The 20,385-nt window shown below is 48.1% G+C and overlaps 1 protein-coding gene across 3 annotated transcripts in view; it reads left to right on the forward strand.

The window, feature by feature from the left end:
- Positions 1–19,434, forward strand: part of LOC129713971 (aldehyde dehydrogenase family 16 member A1-like) — a 39,583-nt gene extending 20,149 nt beyond the window's left edge. Inside the window, exons 12-18 of one of the 3 annotated variants that reach the window (XR_008726297.1) lie at positions 525–688; positions 1,479–1,646; positions 2,991–3,195; positions 4,350–4,535; positions 7,417–7,542; positions 17,718–18,181; positions 18,343–19,434. Coding sequence is in view for 2 of the 3 variants with exons in the window: in XM_055663404.1 (XP_055519379.1) it covers positions 525–688; positions 1,479–1,646; positions 2,991–3,195; positions 4,350–4,535; positions 7,417–7,542; positions 17,718–17,891 (1,023 nt within the window). In the remaining variant the exon portion in view is untranslated. Of the gene's footprint in view, positions 1–524; positions 689–1,478; positions 1,647–2,990; positions 3,196–4,349; positions 4,536–7,416; positions 7,543–17,537; positions 17,681–17,717 lie in introns of those variants that run through there. The other 2 variants (XM_055663404.1, XM_055663405.1) reach the window with 2 other exon arrangements.
- Positions 19,435–20,385: the final 951 nt, after the last annotated feature.

Consider the following 20,385-nt stretch of genomic DNA (forward strand, 5'->3'; position numbering starts at 1 on the left):
GATGAGAAAAACATTTTTCACACAGAGAGTGGTGAATCTGTGGAATTCTCTGCCAGTTCATTGGCTATATTTAAGAGGGAGTTAGATGTGGCCCTTGTGGCTAAAGGGATCAGGGGGTCTGCAGAGAAGGCAGGTACAGAATACTGAGTCGGATGATCAGCCATGATCATATTGAATGGTGGTGCAGGATCGAAGGGCCGAATGGCCTACTCCTGCACCTATTGTCTATGTTTCTATCTCTCGCTTCCCTCTCCCCTGACTCTCGGTCCGAAGAAGGGTCTCTACCCGAAACGTCACCTATTCCTTTTCTTTCGTTCATAAGTGATAGGAGCAGAATTAGGCCTTTCGGCCCATCAGGTCTGCACCGCCATTCAAATCATGGCTGGATCTATCTTTCCCTCTCGGCCCCATTCTCCTGCCTTCTCCCCGTAACCCCTGACACCCGCACTAATGAACTTTGCTCCAGAGTTGCTGCCTGAGCCGCTGAGTTACTCCAGCATTTTGTGTCCATGTCTCCCACACAGGGCCTGTACGAGTACGTGAGACCCTCCTGGGAGGAGCGGCCCAGGCCGAAGCCGGTGGAGGTCAAGTACAAGACGTTTGCGGCTCTGCACGGAGTGGATCTTCCACCCATCCCAGGACACGTTGCTCAGCCACCAGATCCATCAGAGCCCGACGCTCGCCCAAGGTGCGGAAACCTCCAACTGCCCCACACAAGGCCCTGGACGGTCGCCAATTCACTGGATGTATTCAAGAGAGAGTTAGACACAGCTTTGAGGGCTAACGGAATCAAGGGATATGGGGAAAAGCCAGGAACTGATGGTAGACAAAAGTGCTGGTGAAACTCAGTGGGTGCAGCAGCATCTATGGAGCAAAGGAAATAGGCAACGTTTCGTCCCGAAACCCTTGAAGGAAATAGGCAATGTTTCGTCCCGAAACCCTTGAAGGAAATAGGCAACGTTTCGTCCCGAAACCCTTGAAGGAAATAGGCAACGTTTCGTCCCGAAACCCTTGAAGGAAATAGGCAACGTTTCGGGCCGAAACCCGGAAGGGTTTCGTCCCGAAACGTTGCCTATTTCCTTCGCTCCATAGATGCTGCTGCACTCGCTGAGTTTCTTCAGCACTTTTGTCTACCTTCAATGTTCCAGCATCTGCAGTTCCTTCTTAAACAGAGTACTGATGATCAGCCAGGTTCTTTAGTAACTTGTCAGTTTCTTTGTTGAACTAAATTAAGGCGCATGTTGCAATCAAAAGCGCTTGAACAATTGGTTGGGAGGAAAGCCAAACTGTAAGAAAGACGTATTGAATGGCGATGCTGGCTCTTAGGGCCGAATGGCCTATCCCTGCACCTATTTTCCATTACTCCATGTTTGGCCTATCGAATGGCCTATCCCTCCACCTATGTTCCATTACACTATTTTCCATGTTTTTTGCCGACCCATACTATACGTTTGACCTGCTGCTGATTTTGTCCACAGTGTTGACCGGACCTACAAGGTTTACTACGGGGGTGCCCAGAAGAGGCCTTACAGCATGTACTCACGGCCCATTTTCGACCACGACGGCCAGTACGTGGCCTATGTCGGTGACTGCAACAGGAAGGACGTCCGGAATGCGGTGGAGGCAGCCCATGCCGCAGCTCCAGGGTGAGTGGCGGCGACTCTTCTGCTCCAGCCTTTGCTGTGAATCTCCATCATCTCCCTGAGCACGGCAGAGCAGAGAGTATGGTCACCTTTGTATATTTATAATGGGAGGGTGGCAGGGCTGCATTTAGATGAAGAGAAGCCCTAGACTATTCCACTTGTGAGGCCCCTCCCAATCAGCCTATGAACCCTATCCAACCCTAATGCATTTCGTTGTCTAATGCATTTCGTTGTCTTAATGCATTTCGTTGTCTTAATGCATTTCGTTGCCTCTGTACTGTACACTGACAATGACAATTAAAATTGAAATTGAATCTGAATCAGAAGCCTATGGGTAAATCCGGCCCTGCTGAGCCCCCCTAGATCTCGAGGCCCTAAGCTTAAGCTTGTGAAGCTTGTACGCAAAGCCAGTCCTGGAGGGCACACCCTCTAAGTGAGTTGGAAGGAAGTGCAGACGCTGGTTTACTCCGAAGATAGACACAAAATGCTGGAGTAACTCAGCGGGTCGGGCAGCGTCTCTGGAGAGAAGGAACGGGTGACGTTTCGGGTCGAGACCCTCTTTCAGTCTGGTGCTGAAGCGGATGCTGCCTGAGCCGCTGGGTTACTCCAGCATTCTGTGTCCACCCTGTCTGTGGGGTCCGTCTCCAGTGCGTGCGAGTGGCTGTGGGGCAAGAGGCAGATAAAGCAGGTTCCAGGGATCCGTGGAACTGGAATTAAAAAACTGTGGCCTGTTTTGCAACTTTCTGAAAATTCACTGAAGATTTTAATTGGCGGCATTTAGAGGGCAGGCTGAGCTTCCCCAGAGGAGCAGAAGTAGAGCCATCCCTCTTGGAAATGCAAGGAAGCACAACAATCTGGAGCTGATGACATTCTGGGGAGAATAAAAATAATACGATGAATGTAGATCTGTTTAAATTGGTGGTTGGTGCGCTGAGGTAGCTGTTTACAAATCTATTTCTCTATTCTCGCTTTCCCAATGGAATTTTGTACCGGATCATCCTCCTGATGGTGGCAGTAAGATGAGAGCATGGCCAGGGTGAAACATAGAAACATAGAAAATAGGCGCAGGAGGAGGCCATTGGGCCCTTCGAGCCAGCACCGCCATTCATTGTGATCATGGCTGATCGTCCCCAATCAATAACCCGTGCCTGCCTTCTCCCCATATCCCTTGATTCCACTAGCCCCTAGAGCTCTATCTAACTCTTGCTTAAATCCACCCAGTGATTTGGCCTCCACTGCCCTCTGTGGCAGGGAATTCCACAAATTCACAACTCTCTGGTGATGGGTCTTTGACGATGCAGGTAAACAGGGCAGCTTAACAAACGGCATCTGGCTTGTGTTACACAGCTGGGGCAAGCGAGCGGCCCACAACCGTGCTCAGATCATCTACTACGTGGCGGAGAACCTTGAGCAGCGGCGGGACGAGATGTCGCACAGTCTGAGTAGACTGACGGGCATGACCGTGGAGGAGGCTGGGGCCGAAGTGGAAGCCTGCATCGAGCGGCTGTTCTACTGGGCTGCCTACAGTGACAAGTATGGGGGCACTGTCCAGGTGGGTAGGCCGGTGGTGCGGTAGTGTGCGATGGATAAACTGATGTTAGACGCACAATGCTGGAGTAACTCAGCGGGTCAGACAACATCTCTGGAGAGAAGGAATGGGTAACGTTTCGGGTCGAGACCCTTCTATCTGAAGTAGGGTCTCGACCCGAAACGTCACATATTCCTTTGCTCCATAGATGCTGCCTCACCCGCTGAGTTTCTCCAGCATTTATGTTTCCCTTCGATTTTTCCAGTATCTGCAGTTCCTTCTTAAACAAGAACAAAGGAATGAATCCTCTGCCATTGTTGTACGTAGAGCATAGAACAGTACAGGCACACACACAATGTCTGTGCTGAAAATTATGGCAAATAAACTAATTTCATCTGCCTGCACATGTTGAATATTTCTCCATTCCCTGCATATCCATGTGTCTATCTAAAGTCCTCTCAGATACCCCAATGGTGTCTGCCTCCACCACCATCCCTGTCGGTGAGTTCCAGGCATCCACCATTCTGTGTTGAAAAATAAACATCTTTGCTCCACACATCACCTTTAAAGTATTCATGTTTAAGAAAGAACTGCAGATGCTGGAAAAAGCGAAGGTAGATAAAAATGCAGGAGAAACTCAGCGGGTGAGACAGCATCTATGGAGCGAAGGAATAGGTGACGATTCGGGTCGAGACCTTTCTAGGATCCTTTGTTCCATAGATGCTGCCTCACCCGCTGAGTTTCTCCAGCATTTTTGTCTACCTTCACCTTTAACGTATGTCCTTCTCACCTTAAAGCTAGTCATTGACATTAACATCCCAGGAAAATGGCTGCGACTGTTTACCTGAGAGTATTTGACATACTCTATATCAGGTCTCCCCTTCACCTCCAGCGTTCCAGAGAAAACGACTCCGGTTTGGAGAGTCAGTGGAATTCTCTGCCCTAGAGGGCGGTGGAGGCAGGTTCTCTGGATGCTTTCAAGAGAGAGCTAGATAGGGCTCTTAAAGATAGCGGAGTCAGGGGATATGGGGGGGGAAGGCAGGAACGGGGTACTGATTGGGGATAATCAGCCATGACCACATTGAATGGCAGTGCTGGCTCGATGGGCCGAATGGCCTACCCCTGCAACTATTGCCTATTGTCTATTGAAACACATTGTGCTCTTTGTCTTTTTTCAGGAAACTCAGCTCTACGGTGCCACCATCATGGTTCGGGAGCCCATTGGTGTGATAGCCATTGCATGCCCCGATGAGAACCCTCTGCTCAACTTTGTGAGTCTCTTTGCACCGGCAGTCGTTCGAGGGAATGTGGTCGTTATTGTTCCCAGCGAGCGGTATCCTCTGCCAGCCTTGGAACTTTACCAGGTACACACAGATGTGCTCAACTTTGGTTTACACTGCAACAATTAATACAATAAATAATAATAATTTTATTTATAGAGCACTTTAAAAACAAACATAGCTGCAACAAAGTGCTGTACATCACTAATCATTGACAAAAAAGTTAATACACACCAAAAATAACAATCAAAAGAAATAGTAGGAAAAGACATGTAAAATAAAGAAACATCAAAAACACCACAAACAGAAGCAAAGCCTCAGGCATGGTCAAAAGCCAGGGAGTACAAATGTGTTTTAACACTGGATTTGAAGATGGACAGTGAGGGGGCCTGTCTGATGTGCAACGGCAGGGTGTTCCAGAGTGCCGGAGCAGCAACAGAGAAGGCTCTATCCCCTCTGAGCCTCCGACTAGACCTCGGTACCTCCAGGAATTGCTCAACCACGGACACTCTTGTGGAACCTCTCACTTTTATTAGACTTTGGAGATTGCAGGTTAATTGGCTTCGGTAAAATTCGGTCAATTGTCCCTCGTGTGTAGAGTAGTGCTAATGCACGGGGCGATCGCTGGTCGGCACGGACTCAGTGGGCTGAAGGGCCTATTTCTGCCATGTATCTCTAAAGTCTAAAGATTACTATTGTCTGTGTGTGGCACCTTGGCAGTTAAATGCCCAACACCATAACTGACACTTAACTGGAATGGCCTGATCAATGGGTAGGAAGGAACTGCAGATGCTGGTTTAAACCAAAGATAGACACAAAAAGCTGGAGCCACTCAGCGGGTCAGACAGCATCTCTGGGGAAAAGGAATTGGTGACGTTTCAGGTCGAGACCCATCTTCATGAAGAAGGAATAGGTAATGTTTCAGGTCGAGACCCTTCTTCACGAAGAAGGGTCTCGGCCTGAGACGTCACCAGAGATACAGTCTGACCCGCTGAGATATACTCCAGCTTTTTGTGTCTTATCTGTGGCCTGATCGATACCTGGTTAGGCGGATTGACAGCATGTGGGTGAGAAACAGTGTTGGCTTTTTGAAGCCAGCATTCACGTAAGCACATGCAGTCATGACTTGTTATGTTTGTAACAAAACATCTGCAGAATAAACTTTGCGGTCACAAACATACAGGGCTGAATTTGTGGAATTCTCTGCCTCAGAGGGCAGTGGATGCCTATTCACTGGATGCATTCTAAAGGGAGTTAGATAGAGCTTTTGGGGCTAGCGGAAACGAGGCAGGAACGGGGTACCGATTGTGGATGATCAGTCATGATCACATTGAATGGCGGTGCTGGCTCGAGGGGCCGAATGGCCTACTCCTGCACCTTTTGTCTATGTATCTATGACTGTTTCCACGTGCTCAGTTTTACACTCCAGTATTCAACTCATTTGTGGTTTCAACGTGTATTTAATTACAGTAATTTGACTGTAAACCCATTTCCATTATCCATCTTCCATACGGCGTGTCTATGCCTGTGGAAAGTGAGCTGCCCCGCCTAAACCCATTTTAGAGTAATTTGAGATGTGCAGCGTAGAAACAGGCCCTTCGGCCCACCATGTATGTGTATGTCGACCATCATGTCTAAGAAATGTTGGTTTGCACCGAAGATAGACACAAAAAGCAGGAGTAACCCAGCAGTTCGGGCAGCATCTCTGGAGAAAAGGAATGGGTGACAAAGGGTCTTGACCCAAAACATCAACTATTCCGTTTGTCCATTTATTATACTTATCTATGTCCCATGAAGCTACATTTTGCGGATTTGAATACTTGTCAAGATGCTGTTTAAATGTTGTGAGTGTCTCTGCCTCCATCAGTTCATTCTAAGTTCCAGCCATCACTAACATAGAAACATAGAAAATAGGTGCAGGAGTAGGCCATTCGGCCCTTCGAACCTGCCCTGCCATGCAATATGATCATGGCTGATCATCCAACTCAGTATCCTGTACCTGCCTTCTCTCCATACCCCCTGATCCCTTTAGCCACAAGGGCCACATTTAACTCCCTCTTAAATATAGAATTAGAATTACCTTTATTGTCATTCAGACCTTACGGTCTGAACGAAATTTCGTGCCTGCAGTCATACATACAATAATACAATAATAAACAACAACAAACACAAATTAACATCCACCACAGTGAGTCCTCCAAGCACCTCCTCACTGTGGTGGAGGCAAAAATCTTAGGGCTGCAGTCTCTTCCCTCCTCTTCTCTCTCTGCGCTGAGACGATACCCCACCGGGCGATGGTACAACCAGTCCCGCGGCTCACCGAACCCCGCAAACGGGCCGGCTCAAACACCGCGGCCCGGGGTGGTCGAAGCTGCCGCCCTCCAGTCCAGCGGACGCAGCCGCTGGCCCGCGGCTGAACCCCGGACTCAGGTCACCGCCGCCAGAACGCCGTCCCAGCCACCGGAGCACCGTTCCAGCCCCGAGCCGGATCGCCCCCACGTGATTGCCGTTCCTCCCTCGAGCCGGGCCGCCCCGACGAGAGAGCCATACCACCCTCGAAGGCCTCGTAGTTGAGGCCAATGAACTGTGGCCTCAACTACCTTCTGTGGCAGAGAATTCCACAGATTCACCACTCTCTGTGTGAAAAAAAATAATTCTCATCTCGGTCCTAAAAGACTTCCCCCGTATCCTTAAAACTTCCCCCTTTTCGTTAAAGAAAAAACCTCTCCGACCTCTTTTTTACCTCCGGTCTCTCAACCTCTATCCATGTTGTGTCAGCCACCCACCCACACTGTATCTGTACACTTGATTGTAATCAGGTATAGTCTTTCGGCTGACTGGATAGCACGCTACAAAAAGGCTTTTCACTGTTCCTTCATACATGTGACAATAATAAACTTCATTGTGAAAACAACTAAACTAAACTATGCCAGGCTAAATGACATGAGCTTTTTTTCTTGCCTAGGTCTTTGAAACTTCAGATCTTCCTGCTGGTGTGGTGAATATTCTGACTGGATCACGGGATCATCTGAGCAAAACTCTGGTTGAGCACCAGGATGTCCAAGCCATGTGGTACTTTGGCTCTGCAAAGGTAACTGCAGTTATACGCCACCTTATCACGAGGCAGGTGGGACTAGCTTGGGGCGCAGGAGGATGAGCGCAGGGGGGTGAACTGAAAGAGGTGTATAAGATCATGAGAGGCATGGATTGGGTAGATGCACAGTCTCTCGCCCAGAGTAGGGGAATCGAGTGCTAGAGGACATGGGTTTAAGGTGAAAGGGAAAAGATTTAATGAAAATCTGAGGGGTAACTTTGTCCACACAAAGGGTGGTGGGTGTATGGAACAACCTGCCAGAGGAGGTAGTTGAGGCTGGCACTATCCCAACATTTAAGAAGCAAAGGTAGACAAAAGTGGTGGAGAAACTCAGCGAGTGTGGCAGCATCTATGGAGCGAAGGAAATACGCAACGTTTTGGCCCGAAACGTTGCCTATTTCCTTCGCTCCATAGATGCTGACACACCCGCTGAGTTTATCCAGCAATTTTGTTTACATCATGAGGGGAATAGATAAGTAAATGCAGTTTTTTTTACCCAGAGTAGGGGAATCAAAAACCAGAGGACATAGGTTTAAGGTGAGGGAAAAGATTTAATGAGGGGCAACTTTGTCACACAAACGTGGTGGGTGTGTGGAATGAGCTGCCAGAGGAGGCAGTTGAAGCAGGCACTATAACATTAAACAAAATTATTTGGACAGGTATATGGATAGGAAAGGTTTAGAAGGATATGGGCCAAACACAGACAGGTGGGGCGAGTGTAGCTGGGGCACGTTGGTCGGCACGGGTGAGTTGGGCCAAAGGGCCTGTTTCCATGCTGTGTGACTCTTTGACTCTATGAAGGAACAATATGCTGACTTATCAATTCCAGTGTAACAAACCAAATGGACCCATTTACGTTTAGAGTTTGCTGAGATGCAAGTGTAGGCATGCTTTTTATAAGACTAGGGATTACACATCATTGCAAGCTCCTTCTGTGTCTCTCCAAGTATAATGTGACATTCTCCTCCAATGGTTATTGAAGAGGCTGATGGGGGCTTAGTCCTTTGAAAGCTTTCCAGCTTCAGCAGGGAACTTGATTTCCAAATATGTGTTTTATTTTCAGTGTGAGCAGAGGCCATGAGTCGAGGATATAATTATATCACTGTTTGGACAGAAAGCTGATCAGAGCGATTTGTCCTGAAACTGACATTTTATTATTTTTTCAGTTTGGCTGTGATCCACTTAGGTTTTTTTTTTTGTTCTTTTGGTATGTCAGAATTTGGAAACAGACCCTTCGGCCCACCGAGTCTGCGCCGACCAGTGATCCTTCTACACTCGGACTATCGTACACACTAGGGACAATTTTTACCAAAGCCAATCGACCTTCGAAACTGCATCTTTGCGGTGTGCAAGGAAAGCAGAGCACCCAGGTCACAGGGAGAACGTACAAACTCCATACAGACTCAGTCCCACTTTTTGAGGTGGGTGCATGGCCTGTATTATTATCCCCTAGTTGTTGCAGGTCGAGCAATAACAAAAATAATAATCACCTGCTCGTATCTCTCATGGAGGCCCTAAATTATCTTAAAAATACTTCAAACAAAAAACATTGAAATCATACTTCTATAATTCTCAGCGATTCCCAACCTGGGGCCATATGGCAAATTTCAGGGGGGCCACGGAAAAATGTTGGGATTTAGGGGGCCACAGGTTCAATGAAGGGGGCCACAGAGCTACCACCCTGTTGCCTCCTAAATTTCAGTTCTAATAAATTTAAATCTATGTAGTTGAAATATTTTTGATGTTTGTGGAATAGAATAAAAGAGAATATTTGTGCAATTAATAGACACTGATATTTTTATGGAAGGTATTATAATATTGAAGTACTTTTTTCCGCTAATAATGTCAGGGGTGGGGGGGGGGCACAGAAAAATTAAAAGATCCCAAGGGGGCCATGAGCTAAAACAGGTTGGGAACCACTGCTCTAAAACATGAATTTAATACATCAATTTTCAAAAAGTACCTGGCAGGAACCCACTATGGGATGGATGGGGGGGGGGGGGGGGGGGGGGGGGGGGGGTTTCCCCCTCCCACTCGGGTGCTCCGCACCTTTGCCGGGTACACCCGAGGTTGGTGATCAGTAATCCCTCCCCCCCCCCCCCCCCCACTTTCAAAAATGCTATCAGGCAGCATCTCTATCTCTGCGCTATTATGCTATGCTGACCTAAATTCTACTGCTATCAATATCTTATCAGTAATTATGAGATCCCCTTCGATCAGCCATGATCACAGTGAACGGCGGTGCTGGCTGGAAGGGCCGAATGAACTACTCCTGCACCCATTGTCTGTTGTCACATCTCAACATTAAAGTTCGGTCTTTACGGTTCATGCATACAGTGTTGGGACTGGGAACTCTCACCCATTAACCCAAATGATGGAGCGAGCGTTGGGGTTTGATGAAGCTTGGCCTAGTTTCGTCAAGGCTTGAGCTTGTGTGTGGTTTGGTAGATTACAGTCATGTTTCTGATCTTCGATTAATTTCTTTGATGCTGTTCTCACTGTTACCGAAATAGACGCTGACCTTGATTTATTGCCGTCCATTGCTCGTGTGGCGGGATTGATGAAGCCTGATGCTGGAAACGTGGGTATTTTCCCCGTGATGGAGGGCTGACCAGCAGTGGCAGTCACTGTTTCCATCCAGGGGAGGTTGCGGGGGGGAAAAGTGGGCAGCATCTAGAGTCGATCACATTTCCTACTGAACCTGCACTAAACTTGTACAGTCAAGGAGTGTTGGGGATAATTAGGAGGAGGTGGTGAATATACATGACATTTAATCCACATCGAAATTAAACCACTAACCGTCAGTCTCCAAATGCTGCTGTTGCAAAGTTCCGTTACTTGTGCAATGGATGTGGAGAGATGCAAGGGTTTGACATCTTCTCACAGATTGTTTCCATTGTGGAAAAATCATTATGTGCGAAGGAACTGCAGATGCTGGTGTACACCGAATATGGGCACAAAATCCTGCAGTTATTCCAGCATTTTGGGTGTAGCCTGGAAATGAATTGCCTATTAAACTTTCAGAGCAAACAACTGCTCAAATTATAGTAAACTTGCTCATCGCTGCATGGTGACACATCAAGATGGTTATCAGATTCATAATTTGGCTTTATTTATCACTTATCACAAGGTGTGCTGTCTGGAGTAATCGTTTAGAACTGCAGACAGAAGCGGGATTAACTTTGACAGCTGCTAAAAACGATCCTGTGCACATGATTATAATGCGGTGTGCCCAGTTCTATCTTGCAACTCGTCACATAGAATATTAATTGGTTCCGCAATGGCATTGGAAGCATTGGTGGGGATTAAAGGGGATAGAAGGGGGTGTTGAGCAGCAGGACTGGCTGATTAGATAAGTTAACATATGATGAGCGTTTGACGGCCCTGGGCCTGTACTCGCTGGAGTTTAGAAGGATGAGGGAGGGGAGGGGAGGGGGGGGACTCATTGAAACTCACTGAATAGTGAAAGCCCTGGATAGTGGACATGGAGAGGATATTTGCACTAGTGGGAGAGTCTAGGACCAGAGGCCAAGGCATCAGAATAAAAGGACAGTTGTACAGGGCCCTAGTGAGACCACACCTGGAGTATTGTGTGCAGTTTTGGTCCCCTAATTTGAGGAAGTACATTCTTGCTATTGAGGGAGTGCAGCGTAGGTTTACAAGGTTAATTCCCCGGATGGCGGGACTGTCATATGCTGAGAGAATGGAGCAGCTGGGCTTGTACACTCTGGAGTTCAGAAGGATGAGAGGGCATCTCATTGAAACATATAAGATTGTTAAGGGCTTGGACACGCTAGAGGCAGGAAACATGTTCCCGATGTTGGGGGAGTCCAGAACCAGGGGCCACAGTTTAAGAATAAGGAGTAAGCCATTTAGAACGGAGACGAGGAAACACTTTTTCTCACAGAGAGTGGTGAGTCTGTGGAATTCTCTGCCTCAGAGGGCGGTTCTCTGGATGCTTTCAACAGAGAGCTAGATAGGGCTCTTAAAAATAGCGGAATCAGAGGATATGGGGAGAAGGCAGGAACGGGGTACTGATTGTGGATGATCAGCCATGATCACATTGAATGGTGGTGCTGGCTCGAAGGGCCGAATGGCCTCTACTCCTGCACCTATTGTCTATTGACCTACCTTTGGCAAGTTCAAATTCAAGTGAGTTTATTGTCATGTGTCCCTGTATAGGACAATGAAATTCTTGCTTTGCTTCAGCACACAGAACATAGTAGGCATTGACTACAAAACAGATACGTGTTTCCATATACCATAATATAATCATATACACACATGAATAAGCAGATGAGGATGAATTCATTTAGAGGGTGGTGAATTTGTGGAATTTTGGCTGTGGAGGCCATCAATGGATATTTTTAAGGTAGAGATTGATAGATTCTTGATTAGTACGGGTGTTATGGGGAGAAGGCAGGAGAATGGGGTGGAGAGGAAACGGTAGGTGGGCCATGATGGAATGGTGGAGTCGAGTTGATGGGCTATTTTGGTGTGAGCCTCCTTTGCTCCACATTGAAAGAGTTGGCCACCCTGATGCTCTTTCGCAATGTTGATCCATTCTCGGAAAAAGCCTGCTGGGCTGTCCACTATTTATGTGAACACAGAGCAGCTGTAAGCAGCTGTGCCTGCCGCCTTCATTGTCACACAAATGGTCAGTCTGGTCAGCGTGACGCCCTGCTCACGGAATTCATCTGTGGGGTGAAGTGCTTGACCCAACTGATAGACGTCGTCATGCAGAAGTCACGTTAGAACCTCCACAGTCTCGACAAACTTCAACACATGCACCACCGATGAGTTGCTCGTTGCGTAGGAAGGAAATCCAGATGCACCGAAGATAGACACAAAATGCTGGAGTAACTCAGCGGGTCAGGCAGCGTCTCTGGCAAAAATGAATCAGTGATGTTTCGAGTCGAGACCCTTCTTCAGATTTCTCCATACTTGCATCTTTGCCTGGGACAGCAATTCCATTGCACAGGATCGCAAGCGGTTACAGAGAGTGGGCACGGCTGTTCCCTCCATCAAAAGCATCTACACCAGGCACTGCCTCAAGAAGGTGGCATCTATCGGAGATCCACACTATCTGGATCATGCCCTCTCCTCAATGCTGCCCTCTGCTCAATGCTGCCCTCTGCTCACTGCTGCCCTCTGCTCACTGCGCCCTCACTGCCCTCTGCTCACTGCTGCCCTCTCCTCACTGCTGCCCTCTCCTCACTGCTGCCCTCTCCTCACTGCTGCCCTCTCCTCACTGCTGCCCTCTCCTCACTGCTGCCCTCTCCTCACTGCTGCCCTCTCCTCACTGCTGCCCTCTCCTCACTGCTGCCCTCTCCTCACTGCTGCCCTCTCCTCACTGCTGCCCTCTCCTCACTGCTGCCCTCTCCTCACTGCTGCCCTCTCCTCACTGCTGCCCTCTCCTCACTGCTGCCCTCTCCTCACTGCTGCCCTCTCCTCACTGCTGCCCTCTCCTCACTGCTGCCCTCTCCTCACTGCTGCCCTCTCCTCACTGCTGCCCTCTCCTCAATGCTGCCCTCTCCTCAATGCTGCCCTCTCCTCACTGCTGCCCTCTCCTCACTGCTGCCCTCTCCTCACTGCTGCCCTCTGCCCTCTCCTCACTGCTGCCCTCTCCTCAATGCTGCTGCCCTCTCCTCACTGCTGCCCTCTCCTCACTGCTGCCCTCTCCTCACTGCTGCCCTCTCCTCACTGCTGCCCTCTCCTCACTGCTGCCCTCTCCTCACTGCTGCCCTCTCCTCACTGCTGCCCTCTCCTCACTGCTGCCCTCTGCCCTCTCCTCACTGCTGCCCTCTCCTCACTGCTGCCCTCTCCTCACTGCTGCCCTCTCCTCACTGCTGCCCTCTCCTCACTGCTGCCCTCTCCTCACTGCTGCCCTCTCCTCACTGCTGCCCTCTCCTCACTTCTGCCCTCTCCTCACTGCTGCACTCTGCTCACTTCTGCCCTCTCCTCACTGCTGCCCTCTCCTCACTGCTGCCCTCTCCTCAATGCTGCCCTCTGCTCCCTGCTGCCCTCTCCTCACTGCTGCCCTCTCCTCACTGCTGCCCTCTCTCTCCTCACTGCTGCCCTCTCCTCACTGCTGCCCTCTGCTCAATGCTGCCCTCTGCTCAATGCTGCCCTCTCCTCACTGCTGCCCTCTGCTCTGCTGCCCTCTCCTCACTGCTGCCCTCTCCTCCTCTCCTCACTGCTGCCCTCTCCTCACTGCTGCCCTCTCCTCACTGCTGCCCTCTCCTCACTGCTGCCCTCTCCTCACTGCTGCCCTCTCCTCCCTGCTGCCCTCTCCTCACTGCTGCCCTCTCCTCACTGCTGCCCTCTCCTCACTGCTGCCCTCTCCTCAATGCTGCCCTCTCCTCAATGCTGCTGCCCTCTCCTCAATGCTGCCCTCTCCTCACTGCTGCCCTCTCCTCAACTGCTGCCCTCTCCTCAATGCTGCCCTCTCCTCAATGCTGCCCTCTCCTCAATGCTGCCCTCTCCTCAATGCTGCCCTCTGCTCAATGCTGCCCTCTCCTCAATGCTGCTCACTGCTGCCCTCTCCTGCTGCCCTCTGTTCCTGCTGCTCAATGCTGCTCTCTCTGCTGCCCTCTCTTCACTGCTGCCCTCTGCTCAATGCTGCCCTCTGGTCAATGCTGCCCTCTGGTCAATGCTGCCCTCTGGTCACTGCTGCCCTCTGCTCAATGCTGCCCTCTGCTCAATGCTGCCCTCTGGTCACTGCTGCCCTCTGCTCAATGCTGCCCTCTCCTCACTGCTGCCCTCTCCTCACTGCTGCCCTCTCCTCACTGCTGCCCTCTGCTAGCAGGTACAGAAGCCTGAAGTCCCACACCACCAGGTTCAGGAACAGCTACTTTCCCACAACCATCGGGTTCTTCAACCGAGCCGCACGCCCCTAATCCCACCTCAGCAACGGAACACCACGGACCACCTCCTGCGCTACCTGGACTTGTTTCTGATTGTGTTTTGTAATTGTCTCTTGTTTTTTACATTGTTGTTGTCTTTATAACGTATGTATAATTTATATTTCATGTTGTCGGAGTTTGTGTGGCTGTGATGCTGCTGCTGCAAGCAAGATTTAAATTGTTCCTGTACCTCTGCATTTTCGTGCATATGACAATAAACGCTACTCGAATGGGTTGTTGCTGCTGGCGTGGTTGTCGGCAGAAACCACCCTGTTTCGGCGAATGCAATCAACCCGACGTGCACAAACAATTAGATCAAATCAGGATTTACGCCCTGCCCGGGAGGTACTAGAAAGGGACTACGCGCTGTTCACGGGCACCCTGGGAGATTTCCAGGACCACTGGGCACCACAGGGGGTTGTTGTTTCCTGGACTAGGGTCGTAATATAGTTGTTTCGTAGTTTACTTAGTATATGTGTTTGTCTTGTATTATGATGGCGGGTTCCGCTTTGTTTTATTGTGTTGTAAATACTATTTTAATGTTTGAATAAATATATATATATTTTTTTTTTTAAACCAGAAAAAACACAAAAAAGATTAGATCAAGTTGACCTACAACTTTAGACTGTGCATGCCATAGGCAAGAAGAAGAAGGCAGGACATTGTGCCGGACATTAGCAAGCTCTTGGCTCTAACTCAATCGGTTCCCACAAGCTTCTGAGTCTACTGAATCGGTCCAGTACTCCTTCTGTTTAGCGTCTGGTTGAAAGACTGCCTTCACCACTCCCACGGATCCACTCTAAAATATCAGCAAGTTTCTCCAATTGTTTGAGACATGGCATATGTACAAGATTGTATCAGCTTTTAAAATGGTTAAATAGATTCTACTATCATTGGCAGATGGTTCAGGGGTCAGAGAAGTGGATTTATGATTTGGATAACTGATACAAGAGAGAGGTGACTAATATCTTATTTATGATCTGGAATTTGGGATTGGTATTGGTTTATCAGTGTGACATGTATACAGTGGAAATACATTCTGCACCCGAAAGGTGGTAAGCCTAATCAGTTGGAGCTCTTCACAGGGAGGACATGCAAACTCCACACAGACAGCACCCAAGGTCAGGATCACACTTGGCAAAGTGAGGCAGTGGCTCTACCCGCTGCACGAGAAATTTTCTTGCTGCACGAGAAATTTTCTCGCTGCACGAGAAATTTTGAAGCAGAGAAACCTGAGGGGTGATCTTGTACAAGATCATGGATACAATGGATGCTCAGTCATTTTCCAAGGGTAGATTCTAAAATCAGAGGACAAAGACTGATGGTGAGAGGGGAGAGATTTAAGGGTAGTCTGTGTCTTCAATGACCTGCCAAAGGAAGCTGTGGTAACAGATCCAATTCTGACTTAAATACAGATATATGACTAGGAAGGGTTGAGAGCAAGGGTTCCCAACCTGGGGCAAGTTTACCCCCAGGGGTAAATTTGTTGATTCTGGATTTGTACATATTTTGTCTCATTGACGGACTGTGTTTGGTTCTGGTATACCTGTATCTGTTTAAGAAGGAACTGCAGATGCTGGAAAATCGAAGGTAGACAAAAGTGCTGGAGAAACTCAGCGGGTGCAGCAGCATCTATGGAGCGAAGGAAATGGGCAACGTTTCGGGCCGAATAGGAACCATTTCAGGAAATAGGCAACGTTTCGGCCCGAAACGTTGTCTATTTCCTTCGCTCCATAGATGCTGCTGCACCCGCTGCGTTTCTCCAGCACTTTTGTCTACCTACTGGTCTCCATTCATCATTAGTTGTTCATAAATGTGAAATAACAGTGTTCTGTGCTATTAAAGTTGCCAGGGGTAAACGGGACAAAAAAGGCTGGGATGGATTTAGGCCAAATGTAGGCAAATGGGACTCATCCAGTATATCAAGACGGTTAGTATTATGAAGGTGGCCTGAAGGGCTTGTTTCTGTGCTGTTAAGCTCTGACTCTGTCATTCCATTCCTTCCATTCCATTAAAAATAAAGTCAACAGTGAGACTCTTTAATACAATGGAAAGATTTGAAGATCTAATTTGTACCTGTTACATTCAGTTAATCATTTCATTTCTGAGCCTGGTATTTCCTCTGTTCTCTTGTGGTGTTTTTTGTACTTGCTTGAGGTGACGTCCGATTCTCCCAGACTTGATGCAAGCAATTTGTGTAATTCCCCCTAATAATTTATAATGCCGCAATTTACATTCCTGCTCCAATTAATATGACCATCTGAGACTTGCGACATGAAACCATTGCGTAAGGCAACAGATCACCACAAGGACTGGTTAGTAAAGGAAACTAATACCACAAAGAGATTTCGCTTCTCGTTTACAAGTATCTGTACGCATCTGGAGAATTTGGGTCATGAGAGGTTGCTTGGGCAGGAGTTGCTATCTTCCAGAATAGAGGTGGCTTCAGGGAGATTTATCGAGGTGTACAAAGTCAACTGGTGTAGATGAAGTAAATCTAAAGGATTCAAGAGGAGTTAGACTGTGGATTTTAGAGATACAGCGTGGAAACAGGCCCACCGAGTCTGTGACAACCAGTGATCACCCTGGACACTAGCACCATCCCACACACTAGGGACAATTTACAATTTTACTAAAGGCAATTAGCCTACAAACCTGTACATCTTTGGAATGTGAGAAGAACCCATTCGAATATGCAACTTGCTGGAGTAACCCAGTGAGTTAGGCAGCATCTCTGGAGGGACATCTCTGGGTCAGGACCCTCAAGTTCAAGTTCATGTGAGTTTATTGTCATGTGTCCCTGTATAGGACAATGAAATTCTTGCTATGCTTCAGCACACAGAACATAGTAGACATTTACTACAAAACAGATCAGTGTGTCCATATACCATAATATAAATATATACACACATGAATAAATAAACTGATAAAATGCAAATAACAGAAAATGGGTTATTAATAATCAGAGTTTTGTCCGACCCTTCCACAGACTGAGGTGATCTGACCCGACTCAAAATTATGCCTATCTAATGATCTGTCTGAAGAAGGGAGCAGATCTAATGTGTTGCCTGTCCATTCCCTCCACAGATGCTGCCCTGTCCGCTGAGCGACAAGATTCCACCCTCTGTAGTCGCTTGTGTCTCCCTCTGTCTTGGCATGGCATTCGGTGTGGGCATTGTAGGCCGCGGGGGCCCGTTCCTGTGCTGAAATTGTTCCACGTTCTCAATGTCAGGCCAACCTCACGCCCGTTTTTGTGATCTTCCCCAGGGGTCGAAGTTTATTGAGTGGTCGTCGGCTGAGAATCTGAAGCGGACCTGGGTGAATTACGGTGTCCCGCGACTCTGGTGCCACACCCGCCAGGGATCCGGGGAGGAGTTCCTCTATCACGCAACACAGTGCAAGAACGTCTGGATCCCAATGGGGGAAATCTTTGCCAACTAGACCCAGTGTCGTCCAGACATCCCAACCTGTCCAGGCGTAACCATCCGTTCCTATGCGGCCCAGTAACACAGTGAACGGGAGTTCCGCGCAGCTACAATCACGTACCCTCCCGTTGTTATATGAATGCTTTGATTAGCCATTGGTGTCTTCCAATATGGTAGAACATGCATCTGGTCTGAGCTTGAACATGTGTACTGGCAGGGTGTCTGATGTCCCAACAGCACCGTAAGAGCTCTCTACCAACAGCTGGGGGTCAAAGCAAGTGCAAAATATTCATCATGTTACAACAGGTTAATGTCCAACAAGATGCTGGAGTAACTCAGCGGGACAGGCAGCATCTCTAGCGAGAAGGAATGGGTGACGTTTCGGGTCAGTACTGACCCTTCAGCCAGTTCTTCGTCACCCATTCCTTCCCTCCACAGACGCTGCCTGCCCCGCTGAGTTATGCCAGCATTTTGTGTCTGTCTTCGGTGTAAACCAGCACCTATAGTTCCTCCCTACACAATAAGGTTCAGCTATGCGTCATGATGGAAATATTTTATTTGTTTGTTTTTGAATGTTGGACTGTTTCCACCTTGACTCCGAGCCGATTCCATGGAACCTTGTTAAGAGCTGAACACTTTGGGACCTGCCAGATCTTTGCTTTCCCGCATTCCTCCCCTCCGTCCATGCCTGCAATGGCTGATGTTAGTTTGCTGACTTGTGCCAATTCTCGAGAGTCCCCTTTCTTTCCCGAGAGTCCCCCTTTCTTCTGCCCAACAGGCAGACAGAATTCCTCAAACCCTGGTTGGGAGGGAACCCGTTCTACACGTTTGACTTTTCTTGTGTGGAAACCCCTCTTCCTTACTCGCCCTCCAGTGAGACAGAAGGGAAAATTTTCCCGACTGTCAAAATTATTTTTTATCCCAGGAGTGTAAATCTGGGCTCAAGGTCACGGATTGTGCTTGCTACAGGTTTGCCCCGTGCCACAACTTCACCACGGTTGTTACAGGTGCCGCCGCACCAGAATAACTTGGCATTGCTACCTGTACCCGCCTTTCATGCTGAGCCAACATTCTTTGAAGAGCTGCAAGTATTGTTATGATGCTTTGCCTTTGGAACAGAATGTGGGCAGGATGCGCCTTTGCCCAATTGCTGCGTTCACTGTGTTTTACTGAACAGGGCTGCAGTCATTTATCGGTATGTCTTGGAGCTCTGTTTGTATCCAGTCCGCCTCTTCATTGCCTTTTAAGTGTTTATAAGACAAAAACACTCTCGACCTATTTCCTTCTAAGCTGGCCGTACTGCACACGCCTGCTGTAATCTCAGTGCTAAATGAGGCCTTTCTTGGCAAGATCAGAAAAGTAGCATTGGTGCAAAAATGTAAAACATTGAGTTGCTGTCTAATTCCAAGTGATTTTTGATGGACAGCCAGAGTCTATCGGTGCTTCCTACTGTTAACAGAAACATGTAACCCAAATTCCTGCAAGGTTTAGTTAACATGAGAAACTGATCGAAGAAGACTGAGGTTATTAAACTTAATGAAATCCTTATGTATAAAATATACATTTTGTACCTTCTGTATATTTTCTCTCATCTTATCAGGTCACGGTATACTGTGCGGGTTTTGAGGTTCAGCTCAAATGCTTTACACATCAATAAAGTGCGAGAGGAAATGTAAGGAACCAGTCTACAACAAAACCTGAGGTGCACTTGTTTAGATTTGAATCAATATTTAAGTGGTACACATAAAATTAATGTCAATCTAAAGCTTTCATGTTGAGGTGGCAGGTATAATGAGTGGTGAAACTGTGGAATTCATTGCCACAGAAGGCGGTGGAGGTCAAGTCAGTGGATGTTTTTATTGCAGAGATAGATAGATTCTTCATCAGTACAGCTGTCGGAGGTTATAGGGGAGAAGGGGGTTAGGAGGGAGAGATAGATCAGCCAGGATTGAATGGCAGAGTAGACTTGATGGGCCAAATTGCCTAATTCCCCTCCTAATCCTTATGATCAGGGTCCAACAGCTTTTCGCAGTCACTTGCAGAACCGCACTGTCTGTGAGAAGCTTTCTTACTGTATAAAGGCTTTTCTGTTCTGTGTCGAGGTCCAATTTAGTTTTTAGTGTTTTTGAGAGAATTTCAAAACTTTCTCTCCAAAAGTTATGTAATTTTATGTAAGAGGCGAAGGAATGTGTTATAGTTGCTTCTTGAGGGAGACATTTGTCACAAACAGGAGATACATTTTGGAAAGATCTCATTCAGTTTAGACTTTGAATAGTAGAGTCTACCAAAACATTTTTAAGTGTCGTCACTTCAGACTATGGTAGACCAGCACCTCATATTCCGCTTGGGTAGCTTACACCATAATGGTATGAATGCTGCGTTCTCCAATTCCAAGTTATCCCTCCCCTGCCCTCTTCCTTACCCCCACCCTGGTGCTCACACACATCCCACCCCAGCCCAGTTACCCTGCTCCCTGCTCGTCCCCCCAAACCTCCCGTTCCCATCTTTTA

The sequence above is a fragment of the Leucoraja erinacea genome, chromosome 37 (genome assembly GCF_028641065.1).
Source record: "Leucoraja erinacea ecotype New England chromosome 37, Leri_hhj_1, whole genome shotgun sequence".
Classification (NCBI taxonomy): domain Eukaryota; kingdom Metazoa; phylum Chordata; class Chondrichthyes; order Rajiformes; family Rajidae; genus Leucoraja; species Leucoraja erinaceus.